The 22,034-nt window shown below is 38.5% G+C and overlaps 1 protein-coding gene across 1 annotated transcript in view; it reads right to left on the bottom strand.

Annotated features, from left to right (window-relative positions):
* Positions 1-3,637: 3,637 nt before the first annotated feature.
* The window catches only part of ORC3 (origin recognition complex subunit 3), a 67,393-nt gene continuing 48,996 nt past the window's right edge, over positions 3,638-22,034 (bottom strand). Inside the window, exons 14-20 of the mRNA XM_063312282.1 lie at positions 20,247-20,380; positions 18,217-18,296; positions 16,978-17,075; positions 14,634-14,775; positions 7,629-7,745; positions 5,553-5,626; positions 3,638-3,879 (exon numbers count right to left, since the gene is read on the bottom strand). Of these exons, the coding sequence (XP_063168352.1) occupies positions 3,774-3,879; positions 5,553-5,626; positions 7,629-7,745; positions 14,634-14,775; positions 16,978-17,075; positions 18,217-18,296; positions 20,247-20,380 (751 nt within the window). The 3' untranslated portion in view covers positions 3,638-3,773. The remainder of the gene's footprint in view (positions 3,880-5,552; positions 5,627-7,628; positions 7,746-14,633; positions 14,776-16,977; positions 17,076-18,216; positions 18,297-20,246; positions 20,381-22,034) is intronic.

Here is a 22,034-nt window from a genome sequence, read left to right on the forward strand (position 1 = left end):
ACCTTCATTCCTCCATAGTTTTCATCATCCTTATATGTAGAAAGGTGAATCTTCACTGGAGAACCTCCTGCAGTCACAGCCTTTCTGTATTATTCCTCCTCATGGGAAGACAAGGTTCCATATCGTTAGTAGAGCCTTCACTGATACTGAAGGTTTTCTGCTGTAGGCAGCCACCTTCCTGCAAGTGAGGCTGACAAATTATGGGTGGAGCAGGTATGATCTCTCCTTGTTCCTTTCCTCACAGGTATATCTTACATAATGAATATACCTGAATAAGGTTTTCTGACACTCAGAAATGTGAGATTAGCCAAGATGCTTTCTGAAGCAGCATAATTTAAGGAGCAATTACTTCCACATGTTTTTAGAAACATTCTTCATCCCAAATGACTATTCAGGTGTTGAAAGCCTCATCACTTTGGAATCAATTCCAGGTTGAAAAGATTTGCCTCAGTATTCATATCAGCATCTCAGTAGGTCTTGTTTTCCAAGTTAAAAAACATGTTCCCATACACACCTTATTTAATGAGTAACTTGTTTTTACTTCTGTTACTGTGACTGAACTCAATGTATGAGCCTTTTTCTAGGGAGCTATCTTAGGTTTTCCTGCTTGGAGCTGCTAGATTGTAAAGCTGCTGCCATTTACATGGATAAAGAAAACTTGATTAGACCTCTTGGACTGCTTTTCACTCTTAAACGGACCTATTAAGTTTATTGACTTTTTACAGTACTGCTGATGCTACTGAAGTCACTGCAAAAGCATTTTAAATATGACAGTCTTTGTTTAGTCATTCATGTGTTACATGAGATCTGCTGGCATCTTGCATTTAAATGCCCATCTATTCACCTTCCTGCTTTGACCCATATTCTTTATTCTAAGCAAGGAGTTTGTATTCTTTCATCTTCCTGTTGCTTTGGCACATATGTAATTTTAACAAGGTTTCTGTTACAGAAGTTCTGTAGAAGTTTTGCCATTTTGATTCACGGATTTTACATGCTTCAGCTGTACATTTGCACTGGATTGCTGGCTTTGAGCCTTTGAAAAGCTAGAATGAAGGGGCAAGAATATTAAGCAATTGGACGTACCTTGCCACAGGATGGTCTTAAAGCACATGGTGTAATTCACTGCTGCTGAGATTGAGTGCTTTTGACTAAGGTCTGTGAATTATAAGAAAATTGCTCTGAGCTCTTTGGAAAGTGATGTAAAACATGTATTTAATATGGGGATGAGGGGCACAGATGGAGGTTCACTGGAATATAGTACCTTAATTAAACTGTTTACATGCTTAAATGTTAAGTCTGTTCTTCTCCAGCAGTATTCATAGACAGTTGGTAGTTATGCAAGTAGAAACCTCCCTATGGGAAGGTAAAGAAGTCCTCCTTTGTGCATTATTGGCAATTTGCTTTATGTGTCATTTTTCTTGTGAATAGTTGTAGTTTCTGTTCCTTATGAAAATACTGTGTGTGTATATTTATATTTGGGACAATAGGTTTATTGAGGAGCCCTCCTACATTCCAAAATGATTAGTTGTCTAATTGGCAAAACTGGAGCAACACTGAAAATAGTTCAGAGCAGAACAATACTCCCAGTGTCATGTAGTGATTAAGATTTTGATTTGGATGTGGAGGGCTTAAGTTGAATCCTTCCAAATTTTCATGGAGCTTACTGTATTACTTTGGGCCAGTCATCCTCACAATCCAACCTACTCCATAGAATTGTTGTGGAGATAAAATTAGGGGAACCTCCATATAAACTACCTTGAATTCTCAGAGAAGTGATAAATGATACAGTAGCATGAAGTTTATTCTAAGGTTGCATTTCTAGTATGAACCAAACACTCTTAACTAAAAATTAAAACATGTAGCTAGAAGCTTCACACATCTGGACATCATAGATTTCACTTAGATTTATATGAGTTTCCATGCATAAATGAGTTAACTTGAGTGAAGTGGACAACCTGATGTATAAAGTAGCACTTTTTTTCCCCCCAGAGATGACCTTTTCTACAAGGCTGAAGAAAGTTTTACTTAAGGTGTTTGAGCTGTTGCATTCAAATTGCATACAAGCATACTATATAGATAGAACCCAAATCAACTGTCCAAATTGAGCGCTTGTTGCAATTTAGAGCTGTCTTGTATAAATAGCTGTTTTTAAGATGATACACGAAGTGTCAAAATCTCTGCAAGGAAAAAATGGAAATTAAGGAAGGTTCAAAGGGTAGCTTAAAGGGAGGCAAATATATTGCCCAAATAATGAATATTCAATATGTTGAAGATTAGATAGGCAGACTGAAATGTCAGGGTTTTCCTACTATCCTTGGGGTAGAAAAAATACAGTAGCTAAGCATGCAGATGCGAGTAGATAAATAGGTGCCGCTTTGGCGGGAAGATAGCGTTCTGTAGCTGTCATGCTGGCCACATGACCATGGAAGTCTCTCTGGCCATGCTGGCCACTAGGTGGCTGGCTCTTTGGCCATGAAATGGAGATGAGCACCGCCCCCTAGTGTCGGACATGACTAAAGGGGAACCTTTACCTTTTACCTTTAAGACTTTGCGGGGGCGGGGGAGCAAGCTTACATTGATCTGCTGTTCTTTGATGGACTGTACTGAATGTCACTGCTTTCATTTTCTTTATGCAGTTTAAGAGTAATGACCAGTCAATTCTTTACATTTATGTGTAAACACTGTATATATAGGAATATTAAAGCTGATTTTTGTTGAGACTTTCTTCAGTCTCTCTACAGCCCAAAGTAAGGTAAAGGTAAAGGTTTCCCTTGACATTAAGTCCAGTCGTGTCCGACTCTAGGGGGCGGTGCTCATCTCCGTTTCAAAGCCGAAGAGCCGGCGTTTGTCCGTAGACAGTTCCGTGGTCATGTGGCCAGCATGACTACACGGAATGCCGTTACCTGCCCACCGAAGCGGTACCTATTAATCTACTCACATTTGCATGTTTTCGAACTGCTAGGTTGGCAGGAGCTGGGACTAGCAACGGGAGCTCGCCCCGTCACACAGATTCAAACCGCCGACCTTCCGATCAGCAAACTCAGCGGTTTAACCCGCAGCGCCACCGCATCCCTATAGTAAAGCACATCAATAAAAGCCTGTAGCCGCCTAAAATTAAAGCAACTTTGCATATTGCCTATGCATTGTACTTGTATCAGGAAAGCATCCTTTTATTTATTTATGCTCATGGTTAAGACGGGGCTGCAGTGGCTCGGTTAAGATGCTGAGTCAGAAGACCATTAAAGTCAGCTCGAAACCTGAGCGCGAGCTGCGTGACAGTGAGCTGTCAACTTGTCCCAGCTCCTGCTAACCTAGCAGTTCGAAAGCATGCAAATGCAAGTAGATAAATAGATACCACTTAGGTGAGAAAATAACAGACATGAAGAGCCCCCTCGGGCATCCCCCAGGCAATGGTGACGTCACCAGCAAATCCTTTCAATACAGAAGCTCCTTGGTAGGTGCTTGACACACACAAAAAAATGGTTAAGACAAAAGGTGAGTGATGAAGCGATGGGCTTGAATTGGCATGCCCTGCCTGAAAAATCATAAACTGTATCTTGAGCCAGAATGTGTAAGTTACCTTGCTTCTATACAGATACTTGTGTGTCTACTTAAGAAAGAAACAAAATCCAGGAAGTCATTTTGTGTACTTTATTATGGCTGGTATCACAGTGGAAAATACTATTTCTCTTATAATGAAGACCAAATGATGCCATTGGTATTAATGCCACAGAAAATCTTGTTTCATGGATGATTCTCACAAGAACTACATATTAGCAACTACCCCATGTCAGCCTTGCCACGTGATCCGTTTTCTGTTTTGTGGGTTTTATGAATCCCAAAAATTCCAATTCTGACACTGCTCTAATGAAACGAGCACTTGGAGTTCTAGTCAAGGAAATGGCATTTCCATCAACCAAGATAATAAACATAGACTTACTACACATGCAGAACAAGTTTGGGATGGTTTACTGCACAGTTTAACATATTTATAGATTGTTCTCTCACTTCTTTGCAACAGCCATACAAATTTGCATGTACGCTCAGTCCACCACATAATACAACAACTATTATAGCAAATTTGGGTATCTCTGGAATTCACCTTCAAGAGTTGGTTAAACATTTACTCTGTGTGGTAAAGCTCTTTTTCCTGTTTGCTTCTACTGCTTAGCATTCTCAATCTGCTCTCAGGTTCCCAGAAAGAAAAAGCGATGTTTATTTCCTCTTTAACCTGTTACCTCCCAAATTCTTCAGTAGATCCCCTCACATGCTACTCTATAGTAGACAGACTAATCTGAAGTAAGGGGGAATTCTGAAATTGCCTTATTCTGGTTTTTGCCAGTGGGATTCTCCACTGGACAGAAGAGCCTTTACTATTTATGGGGGTAATATCTGGAGTCAGCTTGCTGAGGTAAACAAAAGAATGAGAGCCATAGCACTTTTCTTCCCAACGTCATGACCTAAATTAAATACACTTCAGATACAGTTGTTTCGCCTATGAAAAGTTACTTTCATGTTCTCTGAAATCTCTCCAAATTGTATAAGAATGTTAGAACACTCTGCTGCATATTCAAATATACATTCCACTGAATTCAAAGAGGCTTAAGCACAGGGATTTTGTAGATGTTGAAAGTCACAAATTCAATGGCTAGGTAAGTAAAAGACTGCAGTTTTACACTCATTTGAGTGAAACTGCTGAAATGTTAGCATGCTAATTCCTGATAACTCTTTCTCAGGAACTAACCTCAATTGGCTTACAATTTGGAGCTTTTTTGAAGATCACACCTATATCAGAAAGACTGGGCGAGCTCTGTTAACGCATATAAATGTAGAAGATTTCTGCAAAACAATTGGTGCATATGAGCCGGAGGAGAGATGTCATCTAGTCAAACACCCTACTCAGTGCAGGAATCCACTAAAATTATTTCATCTAGCACCTATTTGAAAACCGAGTGAAGAGGTTTTCACTCAGCAGGATGTTCCATCACTTAACAGCTCTTGCCAGCAGGACTGTCTTCCAAATATTCAGCCTGACTCTTGTCTCCCTGGCTTTTCTTACAATATAAATATGTCCAGCATACTTAACTACTCTGCACAGGGCCCTTTCAGACCCCTTATCCAGATAGATGTCTTCCAAACCCACTCCAGCTTTTCCCTGTCTCAGTGCAGTGTCCAAAAATAGACACAGTAATTCAAATCCAGTCTAACCAGTCTAAGTATAATAGAACTATTATCTTCTGTGATCTGGAGAGAATAATAAATAAAGCCAGGTTTTCCTAATGCGGTACCCATCTATTGGATGTTTCCTACCCAGATGTATGGCCTTAACACTTGTCACAGCTGAACATGTTCCTTACAGATTTGGCCAAATGTTCAAGTCAGTCAAAGTTATTTTGAATTATGATTTCATCCTCTAAAACTAACCAATCCTTAGCTTGATATAATCTGTAAAATATTTTACTTCACTCTTATTTACAATCTATGCTCAAGGTATTTCTCATAAAGAAACTGTACTTTGCAAGTGAATTTTCTTAGGAATCAGAAAAGGATACTGGATAATATCATCTGTCTGGTTTTTGACTGTGGAATCTGTATTTCCAGCTGTGGTTACAACTGTTGAAAAAGCCTAGAGAAAGAACACCATCTTCGTAAAAACATTTCAGAAAACTTCTACAAAGTTCACATTCTAGCTTACGTATTACATTGTCATTGTTGCAGAGCATCAAACACCAAGCATGGTAACTGGGGAGAGATAATACCTGTATATATTTTAGTGTGGTTTTTTTTTTAACTACCTTAAGACAAATTTGTTGATTAATTGTGTTTCTCAAATATTCCTGTTAATTTTCAGAACAAATCTCACAAGTCACAAAATAGTTGCCATACTTATTGAAGTGGGTACACACCATAAAGGTGAAACAAAAGCAAATAAAAGGAGAGTCCTAAGCAGAGGTAAAAGGTTGGCTTTAACATCCACATTCATCATTTGTCCCAGTTCTTACCCATCTATCCCAATCCTGTTTTTTTCAGAAAACCGATACCCTTTCTGCTATTTGCTAAAGGAATGTAGCCTGTCACTGCAGTATCTCTAACAAAACTCAGACTCTATCCATTTTTCCCCATAAATAGATTTTTGCAAATTGTTTTTATGCCAAAATCACCAGCAATACATCAATTTTGCCAGTGCAAAAAAACAAAAAGGAAAACTATAACTTCTCTTCCTACACAACTTGAGAGAGAGAGAGATGGTTTGGAATGCTGTGAGAAACTACTTGCCCAAATTGCAAGGCAGAAAATAAACTTCCTGTGGATGAAAGAAAACCTGATTTTGCTCCTATGAGTTAGACTTCTAAAAGATGCCACTACTACTTGTAAAAACTTAAGAAAAAAAGAAAAACAATGTTTTGTTTCTCTTCCCTTTTTTCAGTTTTTGCAAAAAGCAGCAACAAATTATGGCTGGTGTACTCTGCAAAAGTCCACTCAATTTTATTTCGGTCACAGACCAGCATACAACTAGTAACATAACAATTACGCTAAAATAGAAATACAAATAAAAAGTCATTGATAGCATAAAGTAAGGTAAAGATGAAATTATTAAGGTAAAATTAGAGTGCAGGTATTAAAAAGCAAAAGCATCCTATAAAATTACAATTAATGTTACCATGAATAATCTAAAAACTATAACGGGCAAATAACTATAAAAGGACATAAGTAATACTCAAATTTGTAAAACACTACAAGAATGTAAAACTATGCTAGCTTATATTATCAAATCAAATCAATTTTTATTTGGTCACAGACCAGAAATTAAACCAGAAAATTCACATCTAATTAGAATAAAAGAAAAAACACTTAAAATTCTAAAAAAAATCTGAGAAAGATTAGAAGGGATATTGTGATGTGTTGTACAAATTATAGAACAATGTTTAGCTATGGTCCATGAAGTGAAATCAGATTGGTACACAGCCTTTCTTCCACCAAGGAGGCGGAAGAAGGCAAGTAGGGTGGCTCCTCCCTCAGCACTAGCTGGGCCTCACGGCTCCTTCCTTTAATAACGAATAAGAAATGAAGAGACTGTTTTCCATCTTTTTGCTGGAAGGAGCAGCGAGCTCTGCTACTGCTTCTGTTCTTCCCAAAGTCCCAGCTTGCAAAACAGAAGGCACAGTCTGTTCTTTTTCCCTCCAGAGGAATTAAACCTGTTGAGAAAGGAGCATCTCATCTTCCTACTGTTTTCTTTAAAACAAACACCGGTAACAAAGTGTAGTTCCTCTTCCAGTAAGAGAAAGTACGACCAAAAATGGGAATTGTGGTGGAAGGTGCTTAGCAGATGGGAGATGAGCCTCATTACTAGTACATGAATTTACTGAATCTTGGTACTAAAAATCTGGAAGGGTTTACACAAATTGTGATGTAACACAACCTGGAAGAACGTGGAGGCACTGCACTGATGTATCTTCTACGCTTTTTAATTGACTGTGCCCCACCCTCCTTATGCTGGTCTATGACCATAATAAAGATCTGATTTGAAGCCACTGCAGTTTTAAACTGTCGCTAGTGGTCAGCATGAATGAGAGGCTTAAAAAGCCATTCAGCAGAGTAGCAGGTGTTCACTGAGTCACTTTACCTACCTCCAACCAGTCAACCAGGTTAATCAATCTGCCACACTCCAAATGAAGCTTGTATGCTATACAAATATCAGGAGCTGTACTAGAAATGGATCCTGCATCACATTTCAAGGAGTCATCCTGGTAAACAAAGTTCACAAGGGAAAATAGTCAGGCATACCTTTCATTGATATGGTAATGATTCCCTCATCTCAGCTCTGGCTGGTGTATTGTAAGGCACATGCCAGCTTCTCAACATCACAGTGATAATGCAGGCATGGTTTGCACCCAGCTGTGTTAGGTGAACCTTAAAAAACACTGGCATCCCCCCCCCCCCATTATTATAGCAGGCCAGGCAAGTTACAAGTGGAAATAGGCAACTGTTCCAGTTTATGGAGCCACATTATTTTCTTTGGTTTTCTTGTTTTGTCTGTTCCATTTTACAAGACCAATCTTCTCCCTAATCCAACTCACTGGAATAGATGCCAGGAAAAATATTTTTTACGGAGAAGGCAACTCACTCTAGATATACACAGCCAAGCTAACCTTCATGTATGTGTCCAGTTATTTCCTACTGCCTAGGATTCGCTTAGGGTTGAAAAGTAAGGGTTCTGTGGATTGAGCTCTCAGTGGTCCAGCTATTCTCTCCTGGAGCTGTAACCACCATCACCAGCATCCCACTTCTTCTTTTCTTTCTTTCTTTCTCTCTCTTTTTTTTTTTTTTTTTGGAGCCACAAGCAGCAAGAACAGGGAAGTCAGCATGATTTCTTAACACCTGCTATAAAGTGTTATTTCAACAAAAAAATCCTGGACATTCCTGTACTACTTTATAGCCATTTCCAAATGTTTTGCCATCTCTATACTAGTAAAGATATATTTGCATCAGTGTGGCTGTAATTACTTTGTCACATCCCTCTAGTTTTGTTGGCAGCAATACAGAAGTGGGTTGCCATTGCCTTCTTCCAGGATGTTCTTTCCTAGTTTGGCCCCAGCCTAGGAATTTCCTGGTGGTCCTCCATCCAAGTACTATCAGGCACACACTTGATTAGCTTTTGCAGGGGTCAGCCAAGGTCAGCAGTTGCCACCCACTGTAGTCAACTCTATACTATTTTATCACAATTCCCCAATGATAAAATAATATATAGAAATATTTCACAAGTATTCCTTCCTTAACTTCCTTAGAAAGTTCCTGCAAAAGTAATGCTACTGTAGTCCAGAGAAGTCCCTTTATTTTCTTTAAAACGTTGTTATTGTTGCTGTAGATTTTGCTTACGGTCACACTCCTGCATTTTCAGGGGAACGTTAGAATCCAAAGTGAGTGAGAGGTCAAACAAATCTTTGTGAATATCCTGTTGGGTTACTTACAAACTCTCCCTGATGGGTGAAGACAAGGAAGTACTTAATATGTTCCCCAGCTGATACAGCTTCAACTACCCATGTGGAGACATGGCAGAATGAGAATGGACAAATTTGCTGCATTCTTCAAGGAATGACACTTTCAATAGTTCGCTGTGAGGTTCTTTTGTTAATAGACTCTTATCTACAAGAGAAATCATATCCATTTCACAAATCTTGTAGAGGGTTTTTTTGCCCTATCTCTTTATAGTTAAGCGGTATTTATCACCTATGATATGAAATTTTGTCCTAGTTTTATAACTCATGAAAGAACAGACCGAGCAGACCTCAAAGTGTAATAATTCGTTCATATACTACTGCACAAACATAACTGAGAAACTATTACTGTTGATACTAAAAGCATCCACATGCATAAGAAATGTGTCATATGTCAGTTCTACAACTTTTTTTAACCAAATAACTGGAAATCAAATTATTGGCTTTACCTTCTATTGTCTGTATTACACTTTAGAAAATTATGCAGTATTATATATGCTTTATTTACTATATAAAATATTATGGAAGGATAATATATAAATAGCCATACAGATCTTTTAAGTGGCTTTCCCTGGGGGTAACTTGTTGATTTGTATTCAGCTACTTGGTTAAATGAGAGCCCTCTTGGTGTAGTGGTTAAGGCAACAAGCTAGAAACTGGAAGACTGTGAGTTTTAGTCCTGCCTACATCTAGTCCCTACATGAAGCCAGCTGGTTGACCTTAGGCCAGTCATTCTCTCTCAGCCCTAGGAAGCAGGCAATGGCAAACCACTTCTGAAATCTTGCCAAGAAAACTGCAAGGATGTGTCGAGGCAGTCACCAGTAGTCAAAACAGACTGGAAGGCACACATACAGTTGATTAAATACAGTAAATAAAGCTGGTTACAATACAGGGCAGTTTGCAATTAGAAAAGCTTTAAATTGAATCCTAGGTGGCAGAGGGGTATGTGCTGGAAACACACCCTGAAATATGTACACTGTAGGAAGTGTGTTGTTGAAATGGGGCCTCTTAAACCACTCAGAAAATAACAAGACTGGCTTTTAAAGTTCATGGCCTTCACTGTTTAAATATTAAAGCTCAGAATATGTAACAGTATGTGGGGAAGACCTTGGAAGACTGGGCAAAGAGACGCTGCCAAGGGATCAGTCAGATAAAAGACAACAGAGCCTGGGACGGGATAGTGGGAGGGGCAAGAGGCTCAGAAGACACCCTCCCTAGTTTCTCGGGCTGTAAAGGAGACCGGGGGGGTGGGGAGGACTGTACTTTCAGACTTGCAAGATTCTGCCAATGTAGCTTTAGAATAAAGTAGAATTAGCTCATCTGGTTGTGATTCTTATCTAGTTTACTCTGTGAGGCCAAAAGAATATGAAAAATAAGATAAGCTTGAACTCTCAGTACTGAAGAGCAAATATGACTTAATAAGTATAACACAGAACAAGTGGGAGGACTCCCATGATTAAATATAACCCCTGAAGCATACAATTTGTTCAAAAGGAACAGAAGTAATAGAAAGGGAGGAAGAGATTCCCTGTTTGTTAAAAATATCCATTTTGGCTCAGAAATCCAAATTAATCAACTTGGTATTAATATAGACAACAACTGGGTTAAAATAAGTGGAGGAACAAGTAAAAGCAATATTGTTGTTGGGTGTCTACGATAGCTCTCCCCCAACTGAGAAGTTATGAATGACGCCTTCCAAAAATAAAATACAGATCTTTCAAAGATACAAGAAGTCACAGGAATCGGAGTCTTTTATTACTCTGACAAATTCTACCAAGATTAGTCCTTCCAAGAAATTGTAGATGCTAATCAATAGGGAAGACTTAGCTGATAAAGACTGGGGGGAAGTGACTGTGTAATGGTAGAGATCTTGATTTTAAAGGAAACTAAAATGAAATGTAGTCAAATGCATATCTTGGACTTCAAAAGAGCAGACTGTAATAAATTCAGTAATGATATATAGGATCCCATAGCAGGAGAAGCTAATGGGAAAAGAAGCACTTTAGGCAGAGATACTAAAAGCACAACTGCAAACAATTTCAGTGAGGAGAAAAATGAAGGGCAGCAATAGAATCAAATATATAAAACTGTAAAAAATACTTAACAAAGATCTACAAACACAAAATGAAAGGAGGACAGGCACAAAGGAAGAGTAGAGGTAAGTAGGTCAGAACTGTAAAGCTGGTAGCAGCAAAGCAAAAGCTAAGAATGTAAAGGATGTTTACTAAAGAACAAAAAAAGCTTATTTAGATACACTATGTTCAACTCAAGAAAATATATATATATATATATTATATAATATATATATATTATATATATTTTATATATATATAATCAGCTGCTTACTGAAGAAGGCACAATATAAATTGGTAACAAGGCAGATCCACTCCTATCTTCAACCCCCAAAAACTGTTTTACCAGGAAAAGCAGGATGAAAGGGTACGATTGAAGCTTATGACTGATAGAAACATGGTAAGGGAATACTTCTTTATTTTCAATTAGTTTAAACCTCCAGGAAGAGAACACTTGCATTCTAGGATAAAGAACAGACTAGCTGATATTCTAATCAAAACTGTATGATTACAGTTGTAATCATCTTGTATAATCTTTCAGAAAACCAGGAGAACAAGTGAAGTGCCAGATGTCTGGAGAAGAGAAAACGTATCTATCATCAAAAAGACAAAAAAGCGCGGTTTAGCAAATTGTAAACAAGTCAGTCTGACACTGCTATTTGAGAAGGTTCTAGAGCAGCTAATACAGGGGTCACTCTCTAAGCACCTGAACACAGTGAGGTAATTGCAGGACCTCAGCACTAATTTCTCTAGATGAAATCTTGTTGCATTAATCTTATCTTCTTTAGTAGATGGTGGGAATGCTGTATCTGGATTTCAGCAAAGTGTTTGATAAACATATCCCATGACATGCTGATTAGCCAACCAGCTTTGTAGGCTAGATAGGATGGCAATTCAGTGGTTACAGAGCTGGCTAAAAAAATCATACTTAGTCAAATTGGAGAGAGGTGCTGAGTGGGATGCATAAGGATCAGTCCTGGTTTGGACTGAGAGGAAGTGACTAGCCCAAGGTCACCCAGCAGGCTTCCATGCCTAAGGGAGGACTAGAACCTGGGTCTCCCTGCTCCTAGTACAGCACCTCATCCACTATGCCATGCCAGCTTTAATACCTTAAAATAAGGAAATAAAATTCAAAACGACCATTAAAGATTGAAGAAATGAAAAAGAAATTTAACACAGACAAGTGCAAAGTTCTCTGCTTATGACACAAAAGACAAACACAGGTTACTGATGTGAGATTAGACTTGGCAATGATGCCTGTGAAAAATATCCCTGAATAGCAGTTGACTGCAAACTGACAATGAACTAGCAGAGTGACGAGGCTTTAAAAAAAAGTGAATATAATTTTAGGTTATATCGCAGAAGTATAATTTCCAATTTGCAGAAAGTAATTATTCTATTTTGTTCTGCGTTGGTCAGTTGTGTCCAGTTTTTAGCACCATACTTTAAGAAGGATTCTGAAAAATTTAACAGGTTCAGAGAACGGCAATGAAGATAATCAGAGGACAAGAAACTAAGACCTATGATGAAAAGAAGGAGCTGAGTAGGTTTAGCCTTCTTGGGGGTATGATAACATTAATCAAATACCTAGAAGGCCAAGGGCCCTTTTATGTCAGGATGTTACAGTGGATTCCTGCAGTGGGCATGGGGTTGCATTAGATGATCTCCAAAGTCCCTTCTAACTCTTACTATCTATGATTCTATAATGTAATATATTCTGTAATATAAATCCAAGTCTACTACAATCCATAAAAACTCCAATACCAACTCTCAGTTTATATCATCAATAAACTGGGCCCCTAACTCTAATGCTAATACCTACATTTACACACACACAAACACACCTTAAGCTAATCCCGGTGCAAATTCCCAATCATAATATAAATCTAAGACTATCCCAACCACAAAAGCTCACCCCTAATGCTAATCCTCCCAATAAATTTAACTATACCCTCAATGAAACAGATCCTAATGCCAACTTGACCAACACAAATATTTAATGCAATCTTGACTCTAGTATGAAATCCCAGACCTAACGTAACCTGAACGTATAACGCCAATATAAATATATTCCATAATCAAAACACCATGATGAAATCCCAGCCCTGGAAGAAAAACTCATGAGGAATGGCTTGAGGCACTCCGTAAAACTGATTGATCCCCATCTGCATGTATACATGCAAACTATTCTCTCATATACACAAGTACACAACTTCACATACTTATCCCCTCCCAGTAAAAACAAGGAGGAGAATGGGATACACTGGACTTGAAGGAATGGAACGCAGGAGAAATAAAATGGGATGGAGAGGAGGCAAGGAGAAGATATAACAGGGGAGGGGAGGGGAATGTCTGTCCTTCCCCTGCAAAGAGCCAGAGTGGAGAAGCCACTACCGTAGTTTCTGCCTGCCTAACACTAGATAAATGCTTGGAACCCATAAACAGAGGCCAAGTTCCAAGCAAGGATTCCACACATCACTCCAGACTTCTCACTCTTAGTGAGGTCGAAGTACTGCTTTTCCTTTTTAGCAGTATCTGTCTGTCTCTATTCGGCAAATCTAAAAATTGACATTCCCAGTTCAAGAATAATTATAGGGGGGAGGAGAATCTTACTTTTGATAAACATGGGATTTGGGAATTCTCTCTTTCTGGAAAATTTACTGGGAAGGGAATGGAGTGAGAACAATACAAGTAACATTTTGGAAGAGAGATGAAGCACCCCACATTGCTTGATGTTGGTTCTTTCAGGGACAAAGGAAACGAAACCACTCTCTGCTGTAGAGATTATAAAAGCTGGTGAAGTAAATCTCAGAGGACCGGTCATGAGCCTGAATAATTAAATTCCTAGAGTCATCAAAATATTTTAATTGATAATAAACAAGTCATGTTAATTACATATTTGGACAGATTTGCACATTTTAAACACAACATACATATTGACATATCAAAACATTGTGTTATACCTCAAAACTATACCTCACTGAGAGTCCATATTATCTTTAGCAACATTTCAAGCAGTGGGATTGCCACGTTCACTGTTTCAATTTGCACTGTACATCGTAACGTTTCACATGCCATGGCGCTGACGCACATTTCTGTTTGGGAGGGAGCTGCTGGGAGACCTTGTGCCAAGCTCTGTATCTATGTTCATTTCAATGGAATGTGTTTGGGTTATGTGCTCTGTTCAAGGACTTTTCCCGCGGACCATCAGAAGCCGTTAGGAGCACCTGGGATTGTGAGCTTGGGGATTGTGAGCTTGGGAAGATTCTATGGGGGGAGGGATCTCATTTGTACCGAGGGTTTTAGTTCACATTTGGCACGCTTTTTTCATTCTCAGCTTTCTTTGTGATCCTGCATACTATTCTTTAATAAATCAGATATCTTTGTGATCCTGCTCATGAGTCTGATGGTGCTTTAGAATAGGCAACCATTACAGGGATGCTGTGAGATTTTCTCATAATGATAATCCCAATAAGGAACATTATTTTAAAAAAGGAAACTCCAACAATGGGAACGCTTGTTAGAAATGAGGCCACAGGCCTTTTGTCTCTCTCTTATTTCCTACCTTAAGATAGAAGTATGGATTGTTGAGAGCAGTGTGAAGAGCAGCACGTGGGGTAGCATTCAAATGCTCACGGAGGGTATTAGCTGCACTGAAGTACATCACCTCATGCAGTGTTTGCATCTCTGCAGGTGCAAGGTAATTCCTAAAATAGCACACAAAATGTGGTGAGAGAGAAGGATGTATATTCAATTCAGTTCCTAATTCTATCATAAACCTCAGAAAATAAGCAACATGTATATTTTGCATTACGCTCTGGCATCACATAACTCTTTAAGTGTTAAGGTTTTTTAAATTGTAGGCTTCACGGACATCACCTCTTTTTCAAAAGACTGTATCGAATTTTCTACACACCAGTGGCAATTTCAGCTTACAGAAACATTCAGCAATAACTGATAAAATCGTTGTGATACCAAGTGATACCAAGGTCTGCCCCATGTAGCCCATTTTCACTATACTCTCTTCAGATTTTAATTTTATTATTCATTTGGAGCAATTGCACATTGGATCAGGTTTTTAAACACTGATTTCACTCCAAAATCAGATTAATAATGAGCTTTTTTTGGCCTATGGAGTCCTGCAATATATTATTAAACTCCATTTATTTCCTCTGCTTGTGTTCTTTTTGTTCAGTCTTTTCAATGTTTCCTTGTGCTCAAATCATAATATTCTTCTTAAATATATATATTTATCCTAACAGACTGTTCATGAGTCAAAGGCAGACTGGAAAAAAGTCACACAAACTATTCAGCCATAGCTAAAAATTACTACAATCCACATTTTTTTTATTTCTACCATATGTCATAATTCCTTATTTATTAACATAAATTAAAATGACTTTACATTCTGCTAAAAATAATGTGTCCAGATAGTATAAACAAGGCAGGGTACAATTTTAAGACCACCTTAAAATGCACTGAAAGAATTAAGTAGGAACTATAGCAATTCATTTAAAAAAAAAAAATGGTACAACCTCATCATCCCCAACAACAACTGTGGTTCTCATAAAAATAGCCATGTCTCCAAAGTACCGAGGAGATGGAATTCTACAAATGCAGAGCCACCACTGAAAAGACTGTCTATATTACCATCAAATTAGTATTTGTTAACAAGGCAAAATATGGAGCAAGGAGACTGTTTGCAGCTCCTGAAATCCTTGAGTGTGCTTCCTCAGTCCTCAAAAATTTACCACCAAATTATAAAGTTTAATATGACATAAGTGGAAAATTATTAAATACATAAGGAGTAATCATCTAACTGCGTATGATTAATTTAATTTGACTTACATTTAAATGTTAATTAAATTTAAATCAAATATATTGGTTGCCTTGGTCCTACCCATTTCTTTGTCCTAGACTGTACATGCCGCTTAAATTTAAAGGGCAACCCTTACCCAAAAAATTTTAAAATTGTGTGGGGTCAGAAGCTGAATTTACCAGCTGTGTAGACTCACCTGGTGGCAGACATCCAGTAACTTGGTCCCAAACACTTTTTGGCAGGGCTGGGCAACCTGCAGCCCCCCAACCCTCCCTTTCTGTGTATCCCAGATCCCCTGGGACTATCTAATTTTGGTGTACAGGTAGTCCTCACTTAATGTCCACTCATTTAGTGATGGTTCAGACTTACGATGGTGCTGAAAAAACCAACTTACAACCGGCACTCACATTTATAACTGTCACAGCGTCCCTGCGATCACGTGATCACGATTTGGGCACTTGGCAACCAGTTCGCATTTATGACCATTGCAGCATCCTTTGGTCACATGATTGCCATTTTTGACCTTTCGGGCCAGCTTCTGGCAAGCAAAATCAGTGGGGAACCACGTAATTCACTTAATGACTATGTGGTTCACTTAACAACCATGGCGATTCATTTAATGACCACTGCAAAAAAGGTTGTAAAATCGGGTTGCATTCACTTAATGACCACTTTGCTTAGGAACCAAGCTTCTGGTCTCAACTGTGGTTAAGTGAGGACTACCTGTACTGCCATGTTGAAGTGGGAATCTAACAAAAAACCTCAACACAATTAAAACAACAAAGAAAGATCCTATTCCTTCCCTCCCCCAATCAATCCATCAGCCAAGTCTCCATCTAATAAACCACAGCACATTAAATTCAAACAGAACCTTTTCCTACCAGTGAATTTATTATGTAAAATTGTGCAACAATTTCAACATTAGTCATGCTTTGACATTATTTTGTAGTACAGACACAGGCAAACAGCAGCCCTTGCCAACTTACTTGCAGGCTCAAGTGTGTGGAATTGAAATTGAAATGTGTGGACCTCTTTTCATTGCAGGGGGTTAAACAGACAAAATGGGTTCCTACAAGAAAGCAATGCTCACCTCACAAGGCCATCTATAAACTCAACAATTTCAAAACGGAGCATTTCAAATTTTGTTAGTTTCTTCATTCTCCTTGACTCCTTCATCTCCAACAAAGTCTACAACACAAACAAAGCAATACCAATCATCCCCACAGGGATTTCCAAATTAGTACGGAAATAATACAAATACCCTAGTGTGTCCTTTGAATTGCTTCTTCAATTGTTTAAGAAATACATCTGTTCCTTAAATTGAAACCAGTTGTTCTTTTGCAACTCCTGACCCTACCAGAAATGCAAAGATACTTTTTATCAAGCTAGACGTGATCAAGGTATTAAATTATAACCTGGGAGACTTAGGTTCAAGTCCATCTCTAGCTATGGAAGCTTGCTGAGTGACTCTGGGCCAGCTACTGTTTCTCAACCTATTACTATTGTGGGAAAAACTGCAGCAGGATGTGCTGTATAGGCTACCTTGAGCTCCTGGAGGAAAGGTGGGACAGATTTATGAAGCAAACATAACTATAGAAATACTAAATGAATCTTAAGATATCAAACTGTACCTATTAGTTACATAATTCTTTTACGAGAAGAGCAAATACAATTCAGAGATCTAAGCAACCATTTTAATTCCGTTTGGTTTTCATTTGCTTCACTGAACAACACCATAGTTGGCCCGTGAAGCAAAGAGCAATCTCTCCATTGACAGTTACTTGATTACAGAAGAACTGGAACTGCTACCATTGCTCTTACCAGACTAACTGTTATACCTCTGTAGCAGACTTATATGCACCTGAGATACACTCAGAGAATCTGGTAAATAAGAACAGTGTAATTAATACACACACACACACACCACACACTTCAGCAATGTCCTCCTTTCCTTTTCGTAAATGAAGGAAGGAATAATGAAGTGGGGCAGAAAGAAGTGGAGAGGGAGAAAGACAGAAATGATTTTGCGAAATAAAACTGAAACTGTGATCTCAGAATTAGCCAACTTGTACATTTCTACATAGGCAGCAACATATGGGTGTTAAGATAATTCAGGAATACTGAACAGGCATGGTAAAGAACAACAAATAAATACTGTCTGGGGAAGCATCTCTTCCCACACTGGGATTCGTTAAAATTCCAAGATTGCATTTGGCTCATGCTGAAATGTCTTTCTTTGATTAGCTTTGATTCCAAAGGGCTTATTATATATGTCAGTCAACTGTTCAGTAATATTAGAAATACAAAGTCAACAGTTAAATATTGTGACCTTTTGAAGATGATACAGATCTGTTTTCTTCTGAAGCTCTTCTAGTGAGGATATGGATTTCTCTTGATCATCACTGGTTTCTGCAATTTGTATAAGAAAAACAGGAAGTATAATTACCTTCCATAAATGATCCACAGAGGAAAGAGGAAGCTCTATGCACTAAGTGAAAAACAGGTGTAATTTGGTTGGACCTCTAAACACATGCTCAGCAGCCCCACATGCTCTTTCAGAGGACTGGGGGAACTTCCAGAAGAGCACTGTAAGTGACACTGGAGATGGCAATGGATATTAAAGAACACCACTGGGATCTAGGATTTAGTAGGTAATTCCATGCACATAAATGCAAATCAAGATCAAATCCAGCATGTTTTGAGAAACTTTTGATATCTTCTACCCCTCCTCTCCCCCAGCTTCCTACATCCAAACAAGACAAGATTAAGGATTTACTTACTGAAAGGAAAATAAGAGATAAAATGAAGCAACACTGTGAAATCCCTCTGCAACACTTAATCCCGTACTAAGCCTTACTGGGCACATTCTCAGAAATTAAGAAATTCAGTTCAAATGCCTTCCAGGGAGCTTTAGTTATTGTTTTTAACATATACAGAGACTTCCTCCTCCACTATCCATTATGTGCATATTCAATTAATCTGCATTGCTTAAGACAATAGAATCTAACTGAGTTAACATAAAACGCAAATGTAACACTCAAATACAGCTCTCTGATTTATGTGTGCATGATTCCTATCTATTTCTGATTATGTTTTGTCCCTCAGATACCCATATTTGTAATTTTACCTATCTGCATACCTGAACCTGCAACTATGAGGTTTTTAAAATTATACTCCTTACTTTAAAAAATAAACATGTACTTATTGACTGTGTAATTCATGTAATCCTCCCCAAACCTTTATTTCTTACAACACAAAGGATCCATTCTTCTGGGATGTGCAGTGCTCTTACAGACAGAAAAGAGCCACTGGAGAATCTACAACTCAGCTTTATCTCTGGCTTCTGAGCTGGCTGAATAAAAAATGGGGTAAGGTTTTCAAAGGAGGAAGGAAAAGGCAAGAAAGGTTGTGGATGCCTTCTCAGGTGATCTCCAGGCAAACTTGACTTTGGGAATCCCCACATTTGCTTTATAAGATGTAATTAACACCCCATACAATTCTGTTAGATATGCCAGGATGTATTTTAAAATTTTATTTTATTTTCTATCCCACCTTTATTTATTTTTTTTATAAATAACTCAAGGAGACGAACATACCTCATACTCCTTCCTCCTCCTATTTTCCCCACAACAACAACCCTGTGAGGTGAGTTGGGCTGAGAGAGTATAACGGTAGTCACAAAATTGCATAGAATCCAAGTTGGAAGGGTCCATGTAGGCCTTTGAATCAATTTGCCCCCCTCCCCCCATGCACCTGGACCCAAATAAGAGCACCACCCAACAAGCATCTACCCAGTCTTTGTCTCAAGATGCCCAGTAAAGGGGAGACCACCACTTCCCTAGAAAACTGGTTCCACTGCTGAACTTCTGTTACTATTAGGAAATATTTCCTTACATTCAACTGCAATCTGCCTTTTAGTTTAAACCCATTGTTGATTACTCCTCTGACTTCAGCTTCTAATCTGGCATTCAAAACACTTCAGTTTTATAGGTGGAATAAGTTTTAATGCTGAGCTGACCATTAACAGCCAAAACAAAGCAATTATTTAGCTAAAGGCCACTGTGCTCCTGAAAAAAAAATGCGACTTTTAAAATGCAATACATTACACATATTGAAGAAAAGAAGTAAGATTGTCTTATTTCAATTCTCCTACTAATGGGCTAAATTCAACATTAACAAGTGGACTTCTTTCTTACTACTCAGTAGCCTAAAAAAATCTTAAGGAACCAGACAATAATTTGTTCTCATAAAGGCATTTGTTTTTATAATGAGGGTATTTTCTAAGCTGATACATCTCTTCAGTGAGTATGGTTATAGAAAATAACAATGGAATTAAAATGTCTAACAAAACTTCAGTACCTTCAAGGTTTCTAAGGAGATCCACAAATCCCTCCAATTTTTCTAAGGGCTTTCTAAGGCACTTTGCCGAAGAGGATTTAAGAATCTCCACACATTTTTCAAGAATGGCCATCAACTCATCCTTGGCTAACATCCTAAAACAAAAAGAAACCAAGAATATGAACAAGTTACTACAGAAAAAAAGTGTACTGAAACAAGGATAGGCAAATGTACAACAAAAGATAAAGTCTCCCTCAAACTGAGCTTGATGACTGCAGACTGAACAGACATATCCATGAGCATTAAGACCTGGCTCTGCCACCTAACACAGGGATCCAATAGTTGTATGCAGCCCTGGGGGTGGTTGGTGGCTTGAGTACGCTCTGTCTTTTTAACTTTGTATATTTTTGTAAGATTTTTTATTCTCTTTTTTACTCATAAGCCACCTAGAGTCACTTATACAGTGAGATGGGCAAAGTATAAATTTAATAAACAAACAAACAAACAAACTATCTTAACAATATGGAAATAATCAGCCATCTTCTTCCATGCTTTTTCAACTTCCTGGTCAATCCTACACTCCTGGAATTCCTTAGTGGCATGGCATTCAAATACTAACCAAATCTAACCTTGTTTAGCATTTCAAGATCAGCCTAGGATAGGTGCTGCTATCTAACAAGGCCAAATGTACAGTATGAATTGTAGAAGAGGCTGTTTTGTACAGTATATCTGCCTACGTCTTGAAAAAATAAAACTCTTATTTAGTATTATATCTACACAACACAACAAAAATGTGATAAACCCTGATAAATATTATAAAGACAAAGCAAAAAGCAGGTTAACTCCTTATTAGCTGCAGTGTGAACATAAAACAAACTAAGTATATACTGTAGAAAAATTATTCAAATACTGTTACAAAAGATAAGTATACACAAAACGTCCAAATGAAATATAGTTTCCACAACAGGATTATTTATGATTTGAATGCAACTACTTGACTAATCAATTACTCATGCACTTTGTCTGGAGCTGTAAAACAAATATAGTATAAACGCTTGACATTTCCACCTGGAGATATCACTTGACTACTTTTAAATGTATCACATTTAAGTAGTATTAAGTCAATGACATCAGCTAGCAGCATATTTCAGGAAGTCCTCATCTTTGAACTCAGTTTTTCAGAGTGGTGCTGACAATGGAATGAGAGGCTAAAAAGCCATGAGGTATGACAGCTCTTTGACGTCTGGTCATCCATGGGGCTTGTTTGATTGGCCCACCCCAGGGTGGGTTTCAGAAGGAGCTTGGATTATTCCAGAGGCTCTGGTGCATGGTCTGGATGAGGTGTTGGTCACATCCTGGAATGAATATGCAATGACATGGACGGGATCATGCCTGCACAGACTCTCTATGATTGCAGATCCCATAAAGCGCCCCAGTTTACAGAGCAGGTCCAGAAGATGAAGTAAAGTGACCTGGAGAACCCCTGGAGAAAGACTAGGAGGGAAACCAACCAAGCACAGGAGAAAGCCTTTGTTAGGCCTTATCTTGGGATGGTAAGAGCCCTAAAGAAGACTTACTTCTCTGCTCTTATTGCATCTGCATATAGCCAGCCGGTGACCCTGTTTCAGGTGACCAGGTACCTTCTGGGAAAGGAGGGACCTGGGGAGCCCCTGCAGGGCCACTCTGAGGACTATTATACGTAGCTGTCGGCTTCACTCTGAGTTGCTTGGCATCGCTCTGAGATGGACTCAGAGGTACATCTTAGGTTATCTGGGAGAAGTTCAAAGTTGATCCTGAGGAAATGGACAG

The sequence above is a fragment of the Candoia aspera genome, chromosome 1 (assembly GCF_035149785.1).
Source record: "Candoia aspera isolate rCanAsp1 chromosome 1, rCanAsp1.hap2, whole genome shotgun sequence".
Classification (NCBI taxonomy): domain Eukaryota; kingdom Metazoa; phylum Chordata; class Lepidosauria; order Squamata; family Boidae; genus Candoia; species Candoia aspera.